General features: G+C 42.3%; 1 protein-coding gene across 6 annotated transcripts in view; it reads right to left on the reverse strand.

The window, feature by feature from the left end:
- The window catches only part of LOC149319905 (PAN2-PAN3 deadenylation complex subunit pan3-like), an 88527-nt gene extending 70806 nt beyond the window's left edge, over nt 1-17721 (reverse strand). For all 6 annotated transcript variants that reach the window (XM_089512573.1, XM_089512570.1, XM_089512572.1 and 3 more), the window contains exons 1-2: nt 16948-17721; nt 3472-3593 (exon numbers count right to left, since the gene is read on the reverse strand). In XM_089512573.1, coding sequence (XP_089368699.1) covers nt 3472-3593; nt 16948-17470 — 645 coding nt within the window. In that variant the 5' untranslated portion in view covers nt 17471-17721. The remainder of the gene's footprint in view (nt 1-3471; nt 3594-16947) is intronic.
- Nucleotides 17722-21611: the final 3890 nt, after the last annotated feature.

The following is a 21611-nucleotide window of genomic DNA, read 5'->3' on the forward strand; positions in this document are numbered from 1 at the left end:
CGGCCGCGGAACGGATTATTTTCGTAACCCGAGGCTCCACTGTACTGGGAATTAGGCTTTGACAGGCAGTCCTCCTTTAACAGGCCTGAAAATACACTTGACTACTGCTATTCCTTTTCAAATGTCTATCGATTCATGGATAATGTAGATAATTGCTGTCAGTTTTTGGTCTTATGCCATCTTATGCAAAGCAGATGTCCAAAAAGTAGTCTTAAGTACAAAAGCATGAAGTCGTTAGCCAATTCACACCAGCAATTTTAACAATTTATAGATCTACCAACCATACTGGTAACCCTGAATAGGACAGTGAACCAACCTATGAATAATCAGGCAGAATACCCTAGAGACTATTGACTTTCTAGCAAACAAGGAGCCTCTGCTATTTGGAGATAGACGTGTTGGAATATTAAAACAAAGCCAAAAGCAGAGAGTTCTCTAAATGAGCTAATGATCACAACAAGAATTTTCTATCAAGGACTTAATGGCCTAGTCTCCTTCTGATATTAGCAGGGGAGAACAAGGAAGCAGGCAGAGGGAGGAAGGATATCACTTTAGTTAATAAGGTTTATCCTAAAAGGAGAAGGCTATGTGATACAAGTCTTTAGCCCTGATTGCAAATTTACTCTTCAGCACTCACTGGATGCTATTTTCTCTTCTTCTTCTTCTTTACTGTATAACCAAACCAGCACATGGCTTCTTTACTAAATAACCAAACTAGCACTTGTCAGATTCCATCTACTGTAGGTTTTCGTCCATCCTTATCTCTTTGTGTGTGTCCATCAAGGTGCAGACATTTGAAATTGTACTTGAAATTGTCAGTTTGATTATTGTAAGTTTTAATTTTTTGACAATGAAAGGTGAATGTGCACAACTGTAGCAGCATACACAGAAATTAGATGTTCCCATTTACTGAACAGAAAGGGGGGAGCAGAGAAACAACTGGTAGAATGAAAAACTGACAATACTGAGCTTCAACTAGTGCATAGTGTGTCTACCAGAATTTTAACTATCAATTACCCACTTAACTTTTTTAAAATAGGTACTAGCTGCCCACCAATTGTAGGGCTCAATTCAGGAAGCTAGTACTTACCTTTAAAACTCTAAACAGCCTAGGACTAAAATACTGAAAACATCCTACTTCCCATACTAGCCCATCTATGGGCAAGAGCAGATTGGCAGGAAAAAGCAGCTTGATCCTGCTTTTTCCAAAACGGGTTGAAATCCCACTGCCCACTTGGCCTGTTCCCAAGGCAGGTTGAACACATTTGGTCCAACCGCACAGAGTAAAGTCAAGCCATTGGGCAATTTTTTTGGTTGCCTCTCCACCATACACGTGTACCCTTTCAGGATCTTTCAACAGAAGTTTGGATGGTCATCTTTTGGGAGTGCTTTAGTTGTATATTCCTGAATGGCAGAGGGTTGGACAAGATGGTCCTTGCAGTCCTTTCCAACTCTATGATTCTATGAATTATAAAAGACAGAGAGCTTTCATTCTGATGACACCTTGCTTTGGTATGCTGTCCCTAGAAAAGATGTCTGAAAAATTATTTTAAAATTTACACCCTCTTCTACACCAGGCTAAGACACATCTTTATATCAGGCTTTTGGCAAGATTATTCTAGGACTTGTCACTCCCAAAAGTAACTTTTCTAAATTCTGCTTCTACCACTAAACAAAAGACTGCCAAAGCTTCCAATGGATGTAATAATCACAGGACAATGTGCTTTGGCTTACATCTCTGGTTATAATCAAAAATTAAATGCTCAAAAAACACAACGGAACATATTTATTACAAGTGATCTCTCTTATGTAGACGTGCACACACTTCTTGTAAACGTTAAAATTACTACACTCTTCCTCAAAGACTCAAAAGAGAAAAGAATCTTACTGAGAGTTAGGTAAACAAATTCAGATTGTAATTAGACAATCTGGGAGTTATCTAGCCTAACAAGTTTTCCAGATTTCTGATTACAGAACATAAGACCTCCTAAGACCAAAAAAAACAAAAACAAAAAAAACCAATCATGCTGGCTAAAATTGATGGAAATTGCAATCCAACATATCTGGAGGAATGAAAGAGATACAACGCTTCAGAGATCGTTCCTCTAACACAACTGCAAACACACAAACATAATTTTGAGTCACTCCAGGTTGTTCTGTTTCTAACAGCAATTTTAGATGGACATACAAGCTGGGTTCAGAAAAGGTAGATACTATAAATCACAATGGAAACAGAAGTTGGAAAATGAAGCACACCAATTAATTTCATAAGAAAATCAGTCTGCATTTTATCGAGTGTAGCAAAGCAGTTGATTGTGTAGATCATTAAGAACTATAGATCATTCTAAAAGAAATGGGTGTGCCAAAAACATTCACTGCCTGATGCATAACCTGTACTGAGGACAAGAGGACACTGCAGGACAGAATACAGAGAAACAGGATTGTTTCCTCTTGACAAGGGGATCAGGCAAGACTGCATTTTATTACTGTATCTGCTCAATTCATTCAGTGAACGTATGATAGAGGTAGCTGGATTAGATTTAAGAACAAGGAGCTATGAAAATTGGGAGAAGGTACACTAATAACTTAAGATATGCAAAGGACACCATGCCACTGGCAGAACAATAGCAAAAATGCAGAACAACTAACCATGGGCCCTTAGTATCCTCTGGAGTTTGCTTCCAAGACCCTCACCCTTAGACACAGATATTGGACATATCCTGAGACAATGTGACTCACGAGAACAGACAATAACACTGGGTAACATGGGAGGCAGTAAGAAAAGAGGAAGATAGTAGTACAAGTGGACAGACTCAATCAAGGAAGACATATTCCTTAATTTGCAAGATGTTAGCAGAGTTAATAATAAGAGTTACTGTATGTTGGAAGTCTCTCCTTTATAAGGTTGCCATAGGTCAAAGCCAACTTGACAGCAACTAACAAGAACATTTTTGATGTTTCCTCTGATGAATACACCATACAAACTGCCACTTTTTATCAAGATCACAATTGTGTTTTGGTCCCTGTTTTCTGGTGAACCACCATCCTTATTTTTGTTAGAATGAATTTCAAATGTTGAAATAAAAAACCAGTTTTGCTTCCCTCCAGGTCCTCTTGAAGCTAAATCTTAAGCAATCTATAAAAGGTAGTTTTTTGTGGGGTTTTCGGGCTATGTGGCCATGTTCTAGAAGAGTTTTCTTCCTGACGTCTCGCCAGCATCTGGGGCTGACATCTTCAGAGAATGCTTGCCTGGAAAAGAGTTGGGTATATACGTATATACTGTGTCACCCTGGGAAAGGAGAAGTGATTTGCATGTATATTGTTTTGTTGCTAATGGCGTCTATACTACTACTCTGAGATAAAATACATCAATTAAGAGGATTCTAAAATCAGAAAGACGGTGATTTGCTGCAGAAATATTTTTAATCTTCACTATACTTTAATCTAGCTTCTTACCAAATAAAGCATTACCTGCATCATAGGATACTTTGCTTCAGCAGGACTTCCAAACCCATTAACGCCAATGAAGCTTGTGCTGAAATAGGAGTCCGTAAGACTAGGTTCGCCCAGGGCACCTCCATCTATGCCTGGAACTAGAATAAAAATGAAAAAATGTTTTAAAGGGTATCAGCTTTGCAGAACCTCTTCCCTGACACAGTAAAATTTTACATCCCCCTACCTAGACACACATTCCTATAACCAACTGACCTGATAGAAAGTAACTGACAATTCTGTAATCTGCACCTGACTTGCAGTGAAGAACATCTGTCTCAGGTAATACTCAGGAGGCAAATTATCCTTGTCCTACCACAGAAATAGATTATCGCATGCACTACTGACACTGTACTGCATTGGTTCACATTTTAACCTATATAGGCATTCATTACCCTCATAAGAAGAGCAGAGCAATCTCTGCATTTCTTGCTGGGCCAACCCCTTTGCTGTCAGCATCTTCAAGGGAGACTGAAGAAGGAACCTTGCTTCATGCAGTTCTTGTTGTTGTGTGCCTTCAAGATACATATTTACAACTTATGGCAAGCCTCAGGTGAACCTATCACAGGGTTTTCTTGGGAAGATTTGTTCACAGAGTGGTTTGCCTTTGGTTTCCTCTAAGGCTGAGAGTGTGTGATCTGTCCAACATTACCTAGTGGGCTTCCATGGCTAAGTGGGGATTCAAACCCTGTTCTCCCAGAGTCCTAGTCGAAAACTCAAATCATTACATCATGCTTTCTCGCTCCATGCACTTAGGCTCCCTATATGATTTAGAAATCTGTGTGCATGGAGGGCAGTAGGCCTGGCAAAGGGTAGGGCAAATAGTCATATTCTTCTTATGACTCAGCTCTAATTGTATGAGAAACCAAAAGTCTGAACATGATTTCTGTGCATTTGTATCACACTGTCTGTCTTGCTTATATCCCCAAGCCTTAAAAATAAGTAGAGGAAGTAAGGGGAAAGCATATGTGTGCAAACATGGACCCTCCAAATCACAATCCTCGATTTATTAAAAGGTTAAACTGAAGTGACGGAGCCATGCTCACTAGAAAGAAGAGTGCTGGCAGTGGGACCAAGGAGATAAAATGAAGCAAGGTATGGGAAAGCACACAAAGAAAAACTGGTGATCAGTGATCCTTTGAATGTTGGAAGACAGCAGAAAATCTCATTTCTGCAGCCAGCACAGTAAGCGAAAACAAGGGTTAACTGAGACAGGAAGTACAGAAATTATGACATGAAAACTCAGGAAATAGCTGGCAAGGAGGATAAGGGCTAAGACGTTTATGTTAAAGAAAGAGGTTTTAAGAAATGGAGGAAAAGAAAACTGTTTCATGAGATGATGATGCCTGATTAAGATGCAGAAATAGCACAGGCGAGGATAGGAAGAGGAGCTTGTTTAGATGTTATCCCCCTTCAACTCATTACCACCAGATTCCTTGCTCAAGGAGGAGATATGTTCAAATAGCCGCCTGATCACCTATTTCAGACAGTATCTTCTGGGGGTGGGATGGGGTGAGTTACTATGATGGGTTCAAGTAGAGTTCTGACAGCTCAGGGGAGAAAAGCCTGGAAAATTTCTAGTGAAAAAACACCAAAGGACAAACTTCCATTTTTCCAGTTGAAAACTTTTGAAAACATAGACAAAATCTTAATGAAATATTTTCTGTTTCAGAATGACTGAAATGCTTCAAAATGTGAGGAACTGCACAGTAGGAAGAAATGTATATAAGACAATCTACAGATTTTTTTTAAATGTATGTTATACAAATTATGAATGAAGCATTTTACAATACTAAACCAATAATATAAATTCAGATTCAATCTGAAAAGAGGTATACCACATACTTCAATTCTTCCCCAGATTTTAATTCCCTCCTGTTAAAAGAAAACACTAGAAAAACACTACTCAAAATCTGCATTTATAAGTAAACTAGCACACATAATTGCTTTTAGTGTAGTAGAGACAGTGCAGGTTATGTGGAGCTTATGGCTGACCTATTTCCCTTCAGAAACCTCAACCATATGTTTGTGTCAAGAGCACCGTTTGTGTTATTCATAATGTTAAGCAAAGAATCTCCATGTTATCTATATAACCAGTAATATCACTGCTTAAAGTAAAGATGAAGGAAGAAAGAATAGTCATCATACCAAAATATGATCTGAACAATAGCTCAGAATTTAAAGACAATAAAAGAAATAGATTTGCATTTTTAAGCATAATCAACAGAGAACGAGAAGTGTGGTTAGAAGCCAGGGACATAATCAAGGAAGAATTCAAGAATGCAAGAAGATACTTTTGGTGACCATAAAGAAAGAGAAGGCACAATAACAGATGAAATCCTTGAAGTAGTAAAGGAAAGAAGAGAAGCAAAACAAAAGAGAAACAGGGTCAAAATTAGAACCATGAATGCAACCATTCAATGTCTAGTGTGCACAAGGATAAAGTGGACTACTATAATAATCAATGCAGAGAAAAGACGACAATAACAAAAAAGGAAGAATGAGAGCTCTCTTCCACAAGATAAGAGAACTCAAAGGGAAGTTCAAACTAAAGGCCAGGATGCTCTATGATAAGAAGAGGAACGTATTGCAATACCAAGAAGAAATAAAAAGAAGTTGCATGCAACACAATACAAGAGCTATATATAAAAGAGCTGAAAAAATGAATGACATATGGAATGAAAAATCATAAGAAGTTGAACCCCAAATTCTAGAAAGCAAGGTGGAAGCTGCAATAAAAGAAATTGGGAAGAATAAATCAACCTGGGACAGATGATATTCCAGTTGAAATGCTACATATACATACACACACACACATCCAGACTGAGTTAATACACTACTTTCACTGCCATGGCGTAATGCTATGAAATTCTTAGAATTGCAGTTTTGTCAGTCATTTAGCTTTCTCTGTCAAAGAGCTCTGGTGCCCAACAAACTACAGTTCCCAGAATTCTATATCATTAAGACATGGCTATCTAAGTGGTGTCAAAGTGGATTATTTCTGCAGTGTAGTGCCAGTGCAACCAATAACTCTTAATACTGCTTCCTTTAAAAGAGAAGTGAGGGGCTGTATGTACAGCCACGAAGGGGCAGCATAGAGCTGCCCCTTCTTCAGCCAGATCAAAGCTGCGGCAACCTTATGCTGCGGTCCCAATCCAGCCTTTCCAGAGTGTGAAAAGGAGCCACAAAAAGTGGTTCCTTTTTGCGCCCTCAAAAGGGCACCATAGCCGCATTTCCACAGCTTGCTGGTGCTCCTTCAGCACTGCGTTGTATGGATGCAGTGCCAGAGGAGCGCCACGATGCCTCACGTGGACACGACGCCCCAACTCTGCCCCCAGGCTGGCCTGTCAGGCCAGTCTGTATAGGGCCTTAGTCACTTTCCAATGTGACTACAAAGAAGAGATATCTATGTTTTAGCATTGCATGCACCTTTTTCCACTACGCTTCATCAACTGGACAGAGTATTATGCAGAATTTTAGATATAAACATACATATAGTTTACAATCCTTATAACATTCCATGTATCTGAAGTGTGCTATTGTCTAGGAAAGTTCAGTGCTCAAGGTACCATAGGGCTGTTGGTTGTTTTTCCTGCAACAGAGTTAACGCAACTACCCCTTTGAAATTGTTATAGAAGACTACTGCAAATAGCTATTATGCTAATGGGTTTTTGTTTTTTTTAGTCTTTTGGGTGCTGGGATACATGCCTAATATCAACCTGCCATACAGATTTTTTTTTCCATTTTGCCTTTGTCTGTTATTTACCACTAATTTTTTTAAACATATCCTGTCTCTTTCATAAAACTGTATTTGCATAATGACCAACCTCTCCTAGATCACAATGTGATCAAATTCTGTGTCATGATAACCCTCTACTAAAAGATAAAAAGTGATCTTTTGGGGGTATTTAAGGAAACATTTTATTTTTTAGTACTGTGATAAATGTTGCAAAGTCAAAACATTTTATGATAAATGTGTAAACTTACTTAGCAGCAAATTAATTATTTGTTTTACTTCCTGCCTTTCTCCCCGAATGAGACCCAGGACAGCTCACAGAATAGATTAAAAGAAAAATACAACCGAAAACTGTCATTTTAATGAAAAGAGTTCAACAAACAATTATCCTATTAAAACTGCACACATTTAAAACAATTCTAAAACATTTGGAGGATAACCATAAGAATAGAAATACAGTACCCCAACCTCATTTAAAGACCATTCTGCAACAACCAGTTAATAGCCAGAAGCCTATCTGGACAAGCAAGTTTTTGCCTTCTAGTGGAAAGCTAGCAGAGAAGGGAAGGGATCTTGTGGGAAAGGGTTCCACTGTCCAGGAATAGCCACTGAGAAGGTCTTTCTATGTGTCCTCAGCAAATCTTAGTGAGACTGAAATAAACCCATTCTTGAAGGATCTTAAAACCCTTGGCAGGCCCACATAGGGAAATACAGGGTGCATCTACATCACAGAAATAATGTAGTTTAGCCTTCTCTACCAAAGAGTGCTGGAGCCTCTCACAAAACTACAAATTCCAAGATTATGTAGGATGGAGCCATGGCAGTTAACATGGTGTTCAACTGTATTATTTCTACAGTGTAGATGGACCCACAGGCCTGTTACAGACTGTCAAAATAAAGCTGCTTCGGGTCTCTCTGGAGGTATGCTATTTAAATGATGCATGGGTCCTAAGAGTCCGGAGGTCGCGCCAAAGCCACACTCCATTCCTAAGCACTGGAGTGCAGCTTTGGTGCAACTTCCGGATTCTTCGGATGCATGCATCATTTAAACAGCATACCTCCAAAGGGACCCGAAGCAGCTTTATTTTGGCAGTCTGTAACAGGCCACAGTCATCAGATAGTCTGCATCCAAGCCATATAGGGCTTGGTAACAGAAACCCACTGGGTGACCTTGGGCAAGTCACACTATCTCAGCCTCAAAGGAAGGCAAGGCAAACCCCCTCTGAACAAATCGTGCCAAGAAAACCCCATGATAGGTTCACCCAAGATTCACAATAAGTCACAAATGACTTGAAAACATGCGTACACATGCATGCACGCACACTAAATTTTATTTTGCTGCAGCATATAGGACATAATGCACCATACACTAATAGTGTTTATTTTCCATAGCTAAATGCTTCAAATCACTCGCATAAAAACAGTGCAATTAAGCACCTCTTATCTTCAACTAGGCTTCAATGGTTTCCCAAAGTAAAAATTTCTGGTGGGAAATGATAGAAATACAGAAGCATGGATCAATATATTTTTTCTAAATTTGTACAAAGATGGACACAAGATGCTCTATGCCACTTGCATATCACAGCTACATCATTTGTGTTCCTTTAACTCCTCACAAATGTTAGCAGAAACACATAAGCTGAAATGACCCAAATATCCACCCATGCAGGAAGATTTATTACCCTACTTCCTTCTTTCAGTGCTTTATCCAGTCAAAGCCATATTTTAACAGGTGCATCTTCCATCTTTTTCACTAGCACCTTCCTATTTGCATAATTTCACTAAAACAGAAGTTTTACCTTCTCGCTTACCAATTTGAGCTATCCCCTATATCCAGAAATCTCTTCTTCTTATATTTTTTGACCAGATACCTTAATCAGACCCATAAACAGTTTTAACCTGTCTAAACCTTTATAACTGTCTCCCCACAGAGGACATTCCACTCATCCAATCCAGTAGTTAATGCTACTGAAAATACTACCATCTGCCTACCAGTTTTAATTCTATCATCTGCAGTTCATCCCCCTTTCCTCAACACAACCAGACAGCTGCCGTTTCTTTCCCTACATTTTCTCAAAATTCCCTCTGAACAGATATGTTCAAATGCATTATGCACTTTGAAAACACAATGGCACCCATAATCCATAGTAGCTAGCAATACTAATAGCTTCATAACTATGGATCTTTTAGAATAGCTTCATATATATTCTTTGATTTTCATGTAATTTGAGGGGTTTTTTTTCCTTTATGAGACTGCAATATGTTGTACTTATATGTGCCAACTGAAAAAGGCAAAGATAACCAAATCTGTATGCCAAGGTAACTTTAGTCCAAGACAACAAAATTTGCACTGCTACTAATCTTGGCATAGGACCTCCATCACAAGCACACTAACAGTCCAATCCTACTCATATTCCCTCAGAAGTCACACATATACATCTTTTGTGGGGCTAATTCACAAGTAAATGTGATAGAATTGCAACCTGAAACACACAGATTCTATGAAAACTGTACCATAATAAAAAGAACCATATCTAGCGGTCCCAATAAATCTTACATTTTCTTCAAGCAAAAACTTGAATGTATAATTAAAACATTTTTTAATTTTCTCCCTTTCAGTTAATTTGCCCAGCTTCCTTACTGTTTTTCTGTTGCAACATTCCATCTAATACACAAACATCACTGATGTACTGAAGTATCACATCTTATTCCTGCCAAGCAATTCCTAACTGACTTTGTTAGATTAAGCATCAATGAGCCTTACTGGTCAAGTAATATGGAAGACTTTTATTTAGAATCACCAATGCTGATTTCTAATGTTATAAAAAATAAAATTAACCTTCAACGCAAGTGGTAACAAACTAGGAGTATGCGGCAGAATAGATTTTTTGGTAGCACATCCAGATAATTTCCATCCAGACTAATATTTTAATAAGCGTTAAATGTAAATACAAAAAAGAGCCATATGAAATCAACTCTTTAATGAACAAATAACTGCACTGGATATAAATGTTAGAATCTGGAATTAAAAGCAACAATTGTATTCCATAGCACAGGTTCCATACTGCACTTTACATTATTATGGGACCATAGATTCTTAAGTCTTACTAAATTTAACCTAAACATTTACCACTGGTTTTTGTTTCTGTTTTGTTTTGTTTTTTGAGACCAGACTGGCACCTCTTAAAAATGGTATTCTTTTGGTTATCCAAAAGCCATAATGTGGTAACAGCTGCTCAAGTAGTCACAGTTGCTTTGACAGGAAGCCTACAAAATGTGTAGCTTCATGACTGAAAGGGTAGGCATACTTTTCTCCTCTGAGGAACAAGATAACAGAGTGTGTTTATGAAAAAGATGGTATAAAGCAACCAGATACTGCAGAAAGAAGCCACAATTTTTGTAGAAATTTTAAAAATACAATTATTTGCTTCACCTACAGTAAGTATTGCATTAAAAGATTAGACATATCAAAGGATGTCTGCATCTCATAAGAGGGGCCATAATCTGTAGAAAGCAATAGCTTCTCTTCAGTGCTCAGAAGTATAACTGCAACAATGCAACTGTTCTCATAGCCAACTCCTGCCATATGCTTATCTTCTGTATAGCATCAAGTACTTAACAGATAGCAGAAGCAGAACTTGAACACACCCAATCCTGTCTCATTCTGAGAACAGTTAGCACTTGGAGACCAGCAAGTAGCAGGGTTCTCCAGAACGGGTAAGGAGAGGCCCTTGCCTAAATCTCTGGAAAGGTACTGCCAGTCAGCAGTTAGCTTAGCAACACTAGATGGATCAATGGTCTTATTCAACATAACAGGAATAAGACAGCTACCTATGTTCTCAATGCACACTGCCTAAAACAATAAGATAGTTTGAAACCTGTCTATTTATACCAAACTGAAACTGTGACATTTCGTTCAAGGTTACTATGGGACTATTCATGTATCCAGTTTGCATATTATTGCTATGAAGACATTTGATCATGATTGCCCACTTGAATCTTGACATTATTGACAAATAGGTGACTTAACCAAATGTGAGACAATGGGATAAAAAGAGACGCCAAAGTACAGATGCATCAGTGTTGCAATCTACAATACTATTTCTTCCACAACGTAGTGACGTTCTGCAGTTACTTTGAGCAACTACAAATATATATATATATATATTCCAACTCTATAAAATATGGACCCCAACTTTAGTTTAAATGTTCTATCCCAGCTCCAGCAAGCTCAAAACATCACCAACTTAACATTTTTAAGTGCTTTCAGACATTCAAAACCTTCTTACAAAACCCGTGATGCAAACCAATATTATTATACGCTACATACTATAAATTGGGGTGTTAACCTAAAGTGACTAACACCACCTAATGCTTGTTACTGGCAAAGGTGACGTTTGGGCCTGTGACTTTGTAGTAAGAAAAGTATCTATCTGAAACTATTGCAAGCAATTCTCAATTAACTAATTTGCCAACAACTACATAGGTGGCCATGTGTAAATGTGAAGGTTACACTGCTAACTAAGTTCTTTTGACTGATCTTTTTCCTCAGGATTGTTTCATTCTGAAAATCCCACCGAAGGGTGAATTTATTCATACTACCTTTTCCTCTTTGTGTGGAACAGCCATAGGACAATTTATACAACAGGATGCTTGGCTGTTTGTGCTGCAAACTAATCCCCTTGAGGCACCATATCCTGTTTTATCTTGGAAACTAAGGCCCCATACAGACAGGCCAAAATAAAGCTGCTTCGGGTCACTTTGGAGGCATGCTGCTTCAATGATGCATGCATACTAAGAATTTGGAAGCCATGCCAAAGCCATGATCCAGTCCTAAGGATTGGAGAGCAGCTTTGGCACAGCTTCCGGACTCTTGGGATGCATGCATCATTTAAACAGCATACCTCCAAAGTGACCTGAAGCAGCTTTATTTTGGCAGTCTGTATGGGGCCAAAGGCTTCCTCCACACTGCGGAAATAATCCAGTTTGATGCCACTTTAACTGCCACAGCTAAATGCTGTAGAATTCTGGGAATTGTAGTTTGCTGTTGCACCAGAGCTCTCTGACAAAGAAGGCTCACAAATGTCTCACAAAACTACACTTCCCAGAATTCTACAGCACTGAGTCATGGCAGGTACAGTGGTGTCAAAATGGATTATTCCTGCAGTGTGGATGCAGCCAACATAGGAACAACTCTGATTAGCATTTGGATGGGAAACTGCCAACCAATACCAGGTGCTGTAGGCTATATTTTAGAGGAAGGAACTGACAAAACGACCTTGCCCATGATATTTACGGGGTGGCCATATGTCAACAGGTGACTTGTAGGCACACACATACAAAGCACATGTACCCCTCCAAAAATATGAGCTGGATTAAGAACTTCACATCCCTTCTCTGGACCCAACTATTTTAGTACGTTTCCTCCTAACAGTCTGCAGGTGTTACATGACTTCAGGTTTAAATATATAAGTGATAGATGGTACCAACACAGGGTTCTTCTGTCATTTAACCCTCATGGATGGTGTATTTGTGCCAACCTTTAAAATAAAAACGGGTGGAAAGAGTAAAGCCTATACCTTCCCCATGCCCATATGATGGCTGCAACCTGGACAGAGGCCATGCATGCTTACTTTAGCCTTTAAAAAAACAAAACAAGGATCTTAAACTGCATGCAGTGGCTTAAATCCAATTGACAGTCCCAAACAGAGAAGACCCACTGAAGCTGCATCTGCACTGCAGAAATAAACCAGTCTGACACCACTTTAAGTGTCATGGCTCAATGCTATGGAATTCTGGGAACTGTCATTTTGTGAGACATTTAGCCTTCCCTGTCATAGAGGTCTGAAGCAGCTACAATCTACAATTTCCAGAATTTCACAGCACAGAGCCATGGCAGTTAAAGTGGTGTCAAACTGGATTGTTTCTACAGTGCAGATGCATCCCAAGTCAATGGTATCAAGCCAAGACAACACATATAAGCTCAGTCTGTACAACAGGTCTAACCTTAGCAGTGACAATAGGATTCAAGGCTATGTAACACAGTATGTAGTTTGGCTCTTAGAATTGTAATTGGACGCTGTCATGGGAAGAGAAATCTATATGGAGGGCATGACAAGTTGTTAAAACACACTTGAAAATATCTCCAGCAAGTTTTGTCAATCTTTTTTTTTACATAGTGTTGACAGATTAGTTGTCTCTGCTTATCAAACAAAGGGAGGTGTTATTTTACTACTTCTGGAACTTACAGTAGGTCAGTGCTAAGTGTTTACCTGATTGTCTGGAAGAAGGATGGAGATGGGAGAAAAGAAGCCAAGTTAAGTTTTCACAACACAATGTCTCAAGCAAGTCCCCTATCTGACTTGGGTAAAATGGAATATATGGCCCAAGTGTGGATTTTAAGCTCACAACAGAAATGAAACAATGACAGGCCAGGGTTACAAAACACAGCTCTTGTGGCTCCAGAGCATGTATTTTGTACCTACATGTCAAAGGGGTTTGCAACTGACCTAGTAATCTTATGTTGTTGTTGTTGTGTGCGCCTTTAAGTCCTTTCTGACTTATGACAACCCTAAGGTCATGGGGTTTTCTTGGCAAATTCCTTCAGAGGCGGTTTGCCATTGCCATGCTCTGAACCCTGTTCTAGTCCGATGCTCAAACCACTAAACCATGCTGGCTCTATAGGAATCTATAACGCTACTGTTGTTGTTGTGTGCTTCAAGTCATTGAAGAAAATCCATCCTAAGATTTTTTTTGTTTTGGTTTTCTTTGTTTTTGTTTTGTTTTGCAAGATTTGTTCAGAGGATGATTGCCATTGCCTTCTCCTGAGACTGAGAGACTTGCCCATGCACACCCAGTGGGTTTCAAGGCCAAGCTGGGAATGCGTGCCTTCAGATTGTTCTGATTTATGGCGGCCCTATCATGGGGTATTCTTGGCAAGGAGGTTTGCCATTGCCTTTCTCTGAGGTTGAAAGTGTGTGCCTCAACCAAGGTCTCCCAGTGGGTTTCATGGCTGAGCAAGGAATCTACCCCTGGTCTCCAGAATCATAGTCCAACACTCAAACCAGTATGCCAGGCTGGCTCTTAAGAGTCCAGCTCTCTGGGAATCTCTAAATGGTCTGAAAAGGTTTGTCACCCAACATCTTTTTTTCCTATCTTCTTCCAAACCAGCACACACTCTCAGAAGGAAAAAGCCATCACCACACTCCTTTTCATCTATTCTTAAAGTGTGTGTGTGTGTGTGTGTGTGTATCCACCACTTTCCTCTCCATTTGAATTTCCATGTCATGGGAACAAGAAGGCAGTATGATAAACCACCTTCAGCCCTTCTCAGCCCATTTTCCTTCAGACATCCCAGGAGACTGGAGAGCTGAAGAAAATGAGCCTTAGCTGGCCACCTTCCACCCTTTTCCATAGCATCCTCCATCAGGTGCTCCTGAATCAGTGAGGGCCTTCTCAGTGGCTGCCCCTAAACTCAAACTCCCTCCCCATTGTACTCTTCTTTTAAACTGTAAGCCACTCTGAGTCCCAGTTTAGGGGGAAAAGTGAGATATAAATGCGCCATTCTACATGGGAGCAGAACGGCGCGGTGCAGCAAAGGGGGGGGGCTATAGACTCGGAAAATGCCCCCTGCCAAGGCCTCCCAAGTCCCATGTGGGAGACGGAAGGTGGCCACCATCCCACCAAGCGACAGCCTGGGATGTCATCCAGTGAGATCTGCACCCCCCCTAGTGACTTTTGTATGTTTTTAACTGCACTGTATATAGAGAGATCATGTAGCACCTTTGAGACTAAGTGAAAGAAAGAAATTGGCAGCAAGAGCTTTCGTAGACTTAAGTCTCTTCCTCAGATGCATTTGGTGATGCATTTAATGAATTTAAGTGCACTGTTCTTTTAAATGATAAGCAGCTCTGAGTCCCAGTTTTGTGGAAAAGCAGGATACAAATAAATATTATTATTATTATTATTATTATTATTATTATTTATACCCCACTCTTTAAAAAGCTGTCATCCTTCGGCCTGCAAGGGAGCGAACAAGCAGGCCCAGATCCATCAGGGCTAGCCTGAAGAGAGCCCTCCCTCCATGATAACTGTCATCTTTGGCCTGCAAGGGAGTTGACCAGGCAGGCCCAGCTCCACCAGGGCTAGCCTGAAGAAGAAGAGCCCTCCCTGCAGTCCATCTGCCTTGGTCCAGGCCTCAGAAGGAGAGAAGAACCACTGGACCTCATCCCCGTTCCCTCCACCATTCCCTTCTCCGTTTGTGTCGTGTCTTTTAGATTGTAAGCCTGAGGGCTGAGAACCGTCTGATTAAAAATAATAATTGTAAGCTGCTCTGAGAGCCATTAGGGCTGAAGGGCAGGGTATAAATACCATAAATAATAATAATAATAATAAATAAATAAAAAGCTCTTATTAGTAGCAGTAGTAGCAGCGGCAGTATTAATAATACAAATAATAATAATACAGTTAACCCTCCATATCCACAGATTTTTGTATCCATGGATTCAACCATCCACAGCTTGAAAAATATTCCAACAAATGTATAAATTCCAAAAAGCAAACCTTGATTTTGTCACTTCATACATGGGACACTCTTTCACAATGCCATTGTATTTAATGAAACCTGAGTCCCAGTTTAGTGGGGAAAGTGGGATATAAATGCGCCATTCTACATGGAAGCAGAACACCACTCCCTTCTCCTTCTGTATCATGTCTTTTTAGATTGTAAGCCCGAGGGCAGGGAACCGTCTAACTAAAAAGACTGCATGTACAGCGCTGTGTAAATTTACAGCGCTTCATAAATAAAGTTTTATAATAATAATAATAATAACATCCATGGATTTTGGTATCCAAAGGGGGTCCTGGAACCAAACCCCAGCGGATACCAAAGGCCCACTGCATTAAGCGGAGGGGGGGGGGATTATGCAGCCCTTCAGATATTGTTGACCTGCAATTCCCATCTCCTCTAGAGGAGGACCACATAATTCCCATCCATGATATAACATTTACTAAAGTCCTCTACAGTATTGAGCAGGGATGGGAACTATGCAGCCCATCCAATGTTGAACTACAACTCCTATCAGCTCTAGTGGAGGGCCACATGATTCCCATCCATGATAAAAAAAAACCAACCTTACTGAAGTCTACTATAATGGCAGAATTCAAAGATACAGCTGTGTTTGTATAATGAATGACAGGTGTGGAAAGATCTTGTAGCACCTCTGAGACTAAAGAGGTTGGCAGCATGAGCTTTTCCAGACTTAAGCCTACTTTCACCAAATGCATCTGAGGAAGTAGACTTTGGTCTACAAAAGCTCATGCTGCGAACTTCTTTCTTTGAGTCTCAAAGGTGCTACAACATCTTTCTACATCTCTGAAGTCTACTAGTGTATTGAGCTGGGATGGGAACTACGCAGCCCTTCAGATATTGCCAGGCTACAACTCCCATCTGCCACATGATTCCCACCCATGATACGACACTGAAGTCTGCTACTGTATTGAACAGGGACAGGAACTATGCAGCCCTTCAGACTTTGCTGGACTGCAACTCCCATCTGCCACATGTAATATATTCAGCAGGGATAGGAACGATGCAGTCCTTCGGATGTTTCAGGCCTCTAACTCCCATCTGCCACATGATTCCCACCCAGGACCAAACCCCGAAAGCTGTTATAGATGACTGATTACTGCCGATCAGGGCAACTAGGTCCCAGACTCACTGGCCAGCCGCGGTCCATCCATCCCCCCTCCGCTTCCTCCTCCTCCTCCTCCGGAGGCCCCTAAGTCCGGGGGCTTCTTGGGCCCCACCACCGCCACCGCCGGCCCTCCTCCATGCCCAGGGTACCCTCCTCCTCCTCCTCCTCCGCCGTGTCCGGGCGAGGCAGCCACAGCCGGGGCCAGGGCGGCGGGGCCCGGCGGGGGGATGCTTAGCGGGAGCCCCCCGAGGGCCGCAGCCACCGCCGGCGGAGGAGGAGGCGGCGGCGGCGGCAGGGGCGGCCCGGGGCAGGCGGCGGAGGCCCCCGAGGGCTCCTCGTGGAGGAACTGGCACTCCTCGCCGTAGAAGCACGTCTTGTCCTTGGCGTAGTAGCGGCAGAACTTGAGCTTGAGGCCGACGGGGAGGACCGAGCAGGAGGAGGAGGAGGAGGAGCAGGACGAGGGCGGCGGGAGCCCAGGCCCCGGAGAGGAGGAGGACGAGGAGCAGGAGGGCGGAGAGGCGCAAGGGAGCCCTCCGCCGCTGTTCATGGCGGCCGCCTCCGCCGACGCTACAGCCGCCGCCTCCGCAGCCCAGGCGCCGACGCCTCCGGAGGCCCCGCCGCCATCAGGGGAGAGGGAGAGGGAGAGGGCTGTCACCGCCCCGGTTCCGGCAACAAGGAGGGAAGGAAGAGGAGGAGGAGGAGGGAAGGGGGCTTCGCTAGCGCTTTCCCCGAGGGGGAGAAGGCCGAGTGGGCCTCAGCGGAGGAGGAGAGGCCCCGGTGGTCCCTGAGGAGGAGGAGGAGGAGAAAGAGGCAGAGGCGGCGGCGGCGGCGGAGGGGTTGTTTATGCCATTTTCCTCTTCCTGAGCTGCCTCCTCCAAGGCGCATGCGCGCACGCGTGGGGCCTGCTGGGTAATCTAGGCCTGGCGTTGGTTAAGGCGCCCCACTACTACTAGGCCCAGCCCAGGCTCAGGGAGGGAAGGACGGAGAGTGCCTCCCTCACACCCGCCGCTGCCTCCTCTCTCTCTCTCTCTCCTCCCTCTGAGCAGGGGAGGCTTGCTGTGTTATATTATATTCTGGGCCTTTGAGGCTGGTTAAAGGGGCACAAGGACCCCGTGGAAGTATGAACAAAATGCAGATGATTGTAATGAATACACACACACACATCTATATGTATGTAGACAAACACACACACATTACTTGTGAGGACACCTCTCTAGGAATTCTTAAGCCTTCCAGGGCTACTCTGTGAACATTGGCCAGATGTTGGCATAGAATCGCCCTGGAGCGGCTACAAATGTGCCGGGGTTTGGGGTATGGCCCATGCCAATATATGTATATATATCTACTCACACTACCTGAGAGATCTTCCGGTGCTACTCTGTGGTCAACATCTGCCAGGCGTTGGCCATGGAATCACTCTGGAGGGGGGGCTACAAATGTGCTGAGGTTAAGGGCGCAAAATCCCTGTGACTGTGAAAAAGCAGCCAATTAATTAATATGCATGTATACACACACACACACACACACACACACACACAAACACTATCTGTGAGATCACCTCTCTAAATTTCTAGGTCTTCCAATACTACTCTGTGATCAACATCTACCTCTGGAGGGTCAACAAAACTGCTGAGGTTAGGGACGCAAGACCCCTGTTGTAAGGGAAACTCCCCAAAAGTTCATTTGAAAGGAGCGCCCAGAAGAGAAGACACGGGAAACCGAAGTGTCCATAGCAAAAAGCAGTTTATTTGGCCAAGATGACAGCACACCAGCAGATGGTGATAAAATTGCTGCCACAACTCCTTTCCATTTTTCAGTGTCATTTATACACCAGTATACATTGTTACAAAGTTATTCAGATGCAACTCTCATGACTAACCTTTCATTGGCATATTAAATGGCAGCAGTTAACTGGTTGCATGCAATTTACACGCACTGATCACACCACTTTCTCATGGCTCTCTGCATCTCAGGGTTGCCATAAGTGAGGACCTCCAAACCGGGACAAATGTAGGGCAACATTTTCAAATGTAGGACACATTTTTTAAATGGAGGACACACAAAAAATTTGAGGTTTTTTTAAAAATGTTAATATAAATGCATGTTTTTTAGGCATGGCAGGGGGTTGGACTGGATGGCCCTTGTGGTCTCTTCCAACTCTATGATTCTATGGAGGACATTTTGGCATCATTCCCAGACAGATGGCAGAAATGTACTTGCACTCGGGTTCAACTGTACTTCTCAGAAGTGTGTACTTGGTCAAGGGACTGTGGTTTTTCTTCACTGCACATGAGTTTGTAAAAATCACAGCAAGTTACATTGGCCATGCCTCAGAGGCTTGTTGATATCAATATCACCATCATCATCATCACTATAATTGTCCAAGAAAGGCAGACTTCTTAGCATTCAAAGCACCATAAATACACAGAAAATGCACTTGCATATATTTAATAATAAAAAATAATGGGGAAAAATAAATAAACAAGGCAGGGGTGTATATATTTCATAATAAAAATTAATAAAATAAAATAAAACAAGCAATAATAAAAATTAATAAAATAAAAAACAATAATAAAATTAATAAAATAAAATAAAAACAAGCAATAATAAAAATTAATAAAATAAATTAAAACAAGCAATAATAAAAATAAATGTAATAAAATAAAAAGCAAGCAATAATAAAAATAAATGAAATAAAATAAAATAAAAAGCAATAATAAAAATTAATAAAACAAAAAAAAACAAAAAATAAGTAATTTATATTTTTAAAAATTAATTAAAAAAAAAAACCAAGGCAGACCTGAAATGGCCAGTGACTCACCTTTACACCCCCTCCTCCTCTTCATCCTCCTCGGCACAAAGGCTTCTTGGGAAGCCCCGCGCGAGGGCGCGCATGTGGAGGATGCACGTGCGCTGCCGCTGGCCCATGCTGTGGCTGGGGCGGCGCGCGCAAGGGAAGAGGAGCCCGTCCCCTTTGGCCAGCTGGCCAATGGCCGGCTGGCCCAAGAGGACGAGCTCCTCTGTCATAGCCCCGTGCGCGGGCAGGAAAGCCCCGCCGCGGGTGGCGTGGCGGCGGCGGCAGCGCTGGCGAGGAGGAGGAACGCAGCGCTGCCCAGGAGCAGGAGGGCGGTGCTGCCCAAGAAGAGGAGGAGGAGGTGGGTTGGCGGCCAGCCACATTAGCAGCCGCGGCAATGGCCGCATGAGCGGGGCCGGCCTGGAGGCAGGACAAAGGCCGGAGTTGGAGGGGAACCGGACCAGGGCAGGCAGGGGGGCCCCAAAAGAAGAATTGTCCCGGGGGCTGCCGGGATATGGCATCCCTAATCTCAGAGCACACTCCCTCTGGTTTCCTGCTACCTTATTTGGTCTGTTAACCTCTAGGCCTTGAAGCAAGCAGGTTACAGAAGCAGAAAGCAATGGTTACTCCATTTTCACTCCTCTCACTGTGACAGTGCAAAAACAGCCAATTAATTAATATGTATACACACAGAGAGAATATATATATATATATACACACACACACACACACATACACTGCCTGAGAGATCACCTCTTTAGGTATGTCTGGGTCACCCAGTACTACTCTATGGTCAACATCTGTCAGATGCTGGCCATAGAAGTGCTCTGGAGGGGCTGCAAATGTGCTGGGATTAGGGGCGCATGATCCCTATGACAGTGGAAAAACAGCCAATTGATTAATATGCATACTACACACACATATTAATAATAATAAATTTTATTTGTATTTCCCACTTCTCCCTGCGGACTGAGGTGGGATTACAACAGAGAATAAAAATCAACATTAAAATACAAGATACAGTATTATCTAAAAATAAATCATAGAACCAACAACAGAACTACTACCAATCACTCAAATGCCCAAATCGTCGTCTGTTTTCCATGCTATCAAAGTCAGAAGTGGGAGTGTTATATTACCTGTGAGAACACCTCTCTAGGAATTTCTAGGTCTTCCGGTTCGACTCTGTGGTCATCATCTGCCAGGCTCTGGTCATAGAATCATGCTGGAGGGCCTAGAAATGCTTAAAGAAGTGTTTTCTCTAGGTTCTCCAGTGCCTTTGAGGAGCTGCTGTATGCAGTGGGCCCTTAGCATGTGCTGAAGGTTAGGGGCACAGGACATCCCCCTCATGACAGTGGGAAAATAGCCAGTTAATTAATATACATATATACATTTGTGTATATGTATATTAATTAACTGGCTGTTTTCCCACTGTCATGAGGGTTTTGCGCCCCTAACTCCCAGTGCGTGTTAAGGGCCCATTATGTGTGTGTGTGTGCGTGCATGCCTACACACACATTAGCTGAGAGAACACTTCTCTAGGAATTTCTAATTCTTCCAGTTCAGGCATGCTATACACGGCTTTCAGCATATGCTGAAAGCTGCGCACCGGAAGAATTACTGCTGTGCCACAGGCACAAGCCCCATTGTTTTCAATGGGGCTCCACCATACTCAGTATTTCCTTTACGCAGCACCACAGGGGCACCATACAGGTGTGCTGCCGTGGCTATGGCACCCTTTGCAGGGCGCATAAAGGACCTGCTTTTTGTGGCTCCTTTTGTGCGCCCTCCAGAGGCCGGATTGGTGCCGCAGCATGAGGTTCCTGTGGCCCCAATCTGACCAAGAAAGGGGGGCCTCCCACCACCCCTTAAGGACGGTCTGTATAGCCACTAA

The sequence above is a fragment of the Sceloporus occidentalis genome, unplaced genomic scaffold (assembly GCF_023333645.1).
Source record: "Sceloporus occidentalis isolate IW3139 unplaced genomic scaffold, rSceOcc1.0.p SCAF_2, whole genome shotgun sequence".
NCBI lineage: Eukaryota > Metazoa > Chordata > Lepidosauria > Squamata > Phrynosomatidae > Sceloporus > Sceloporus occidentalis.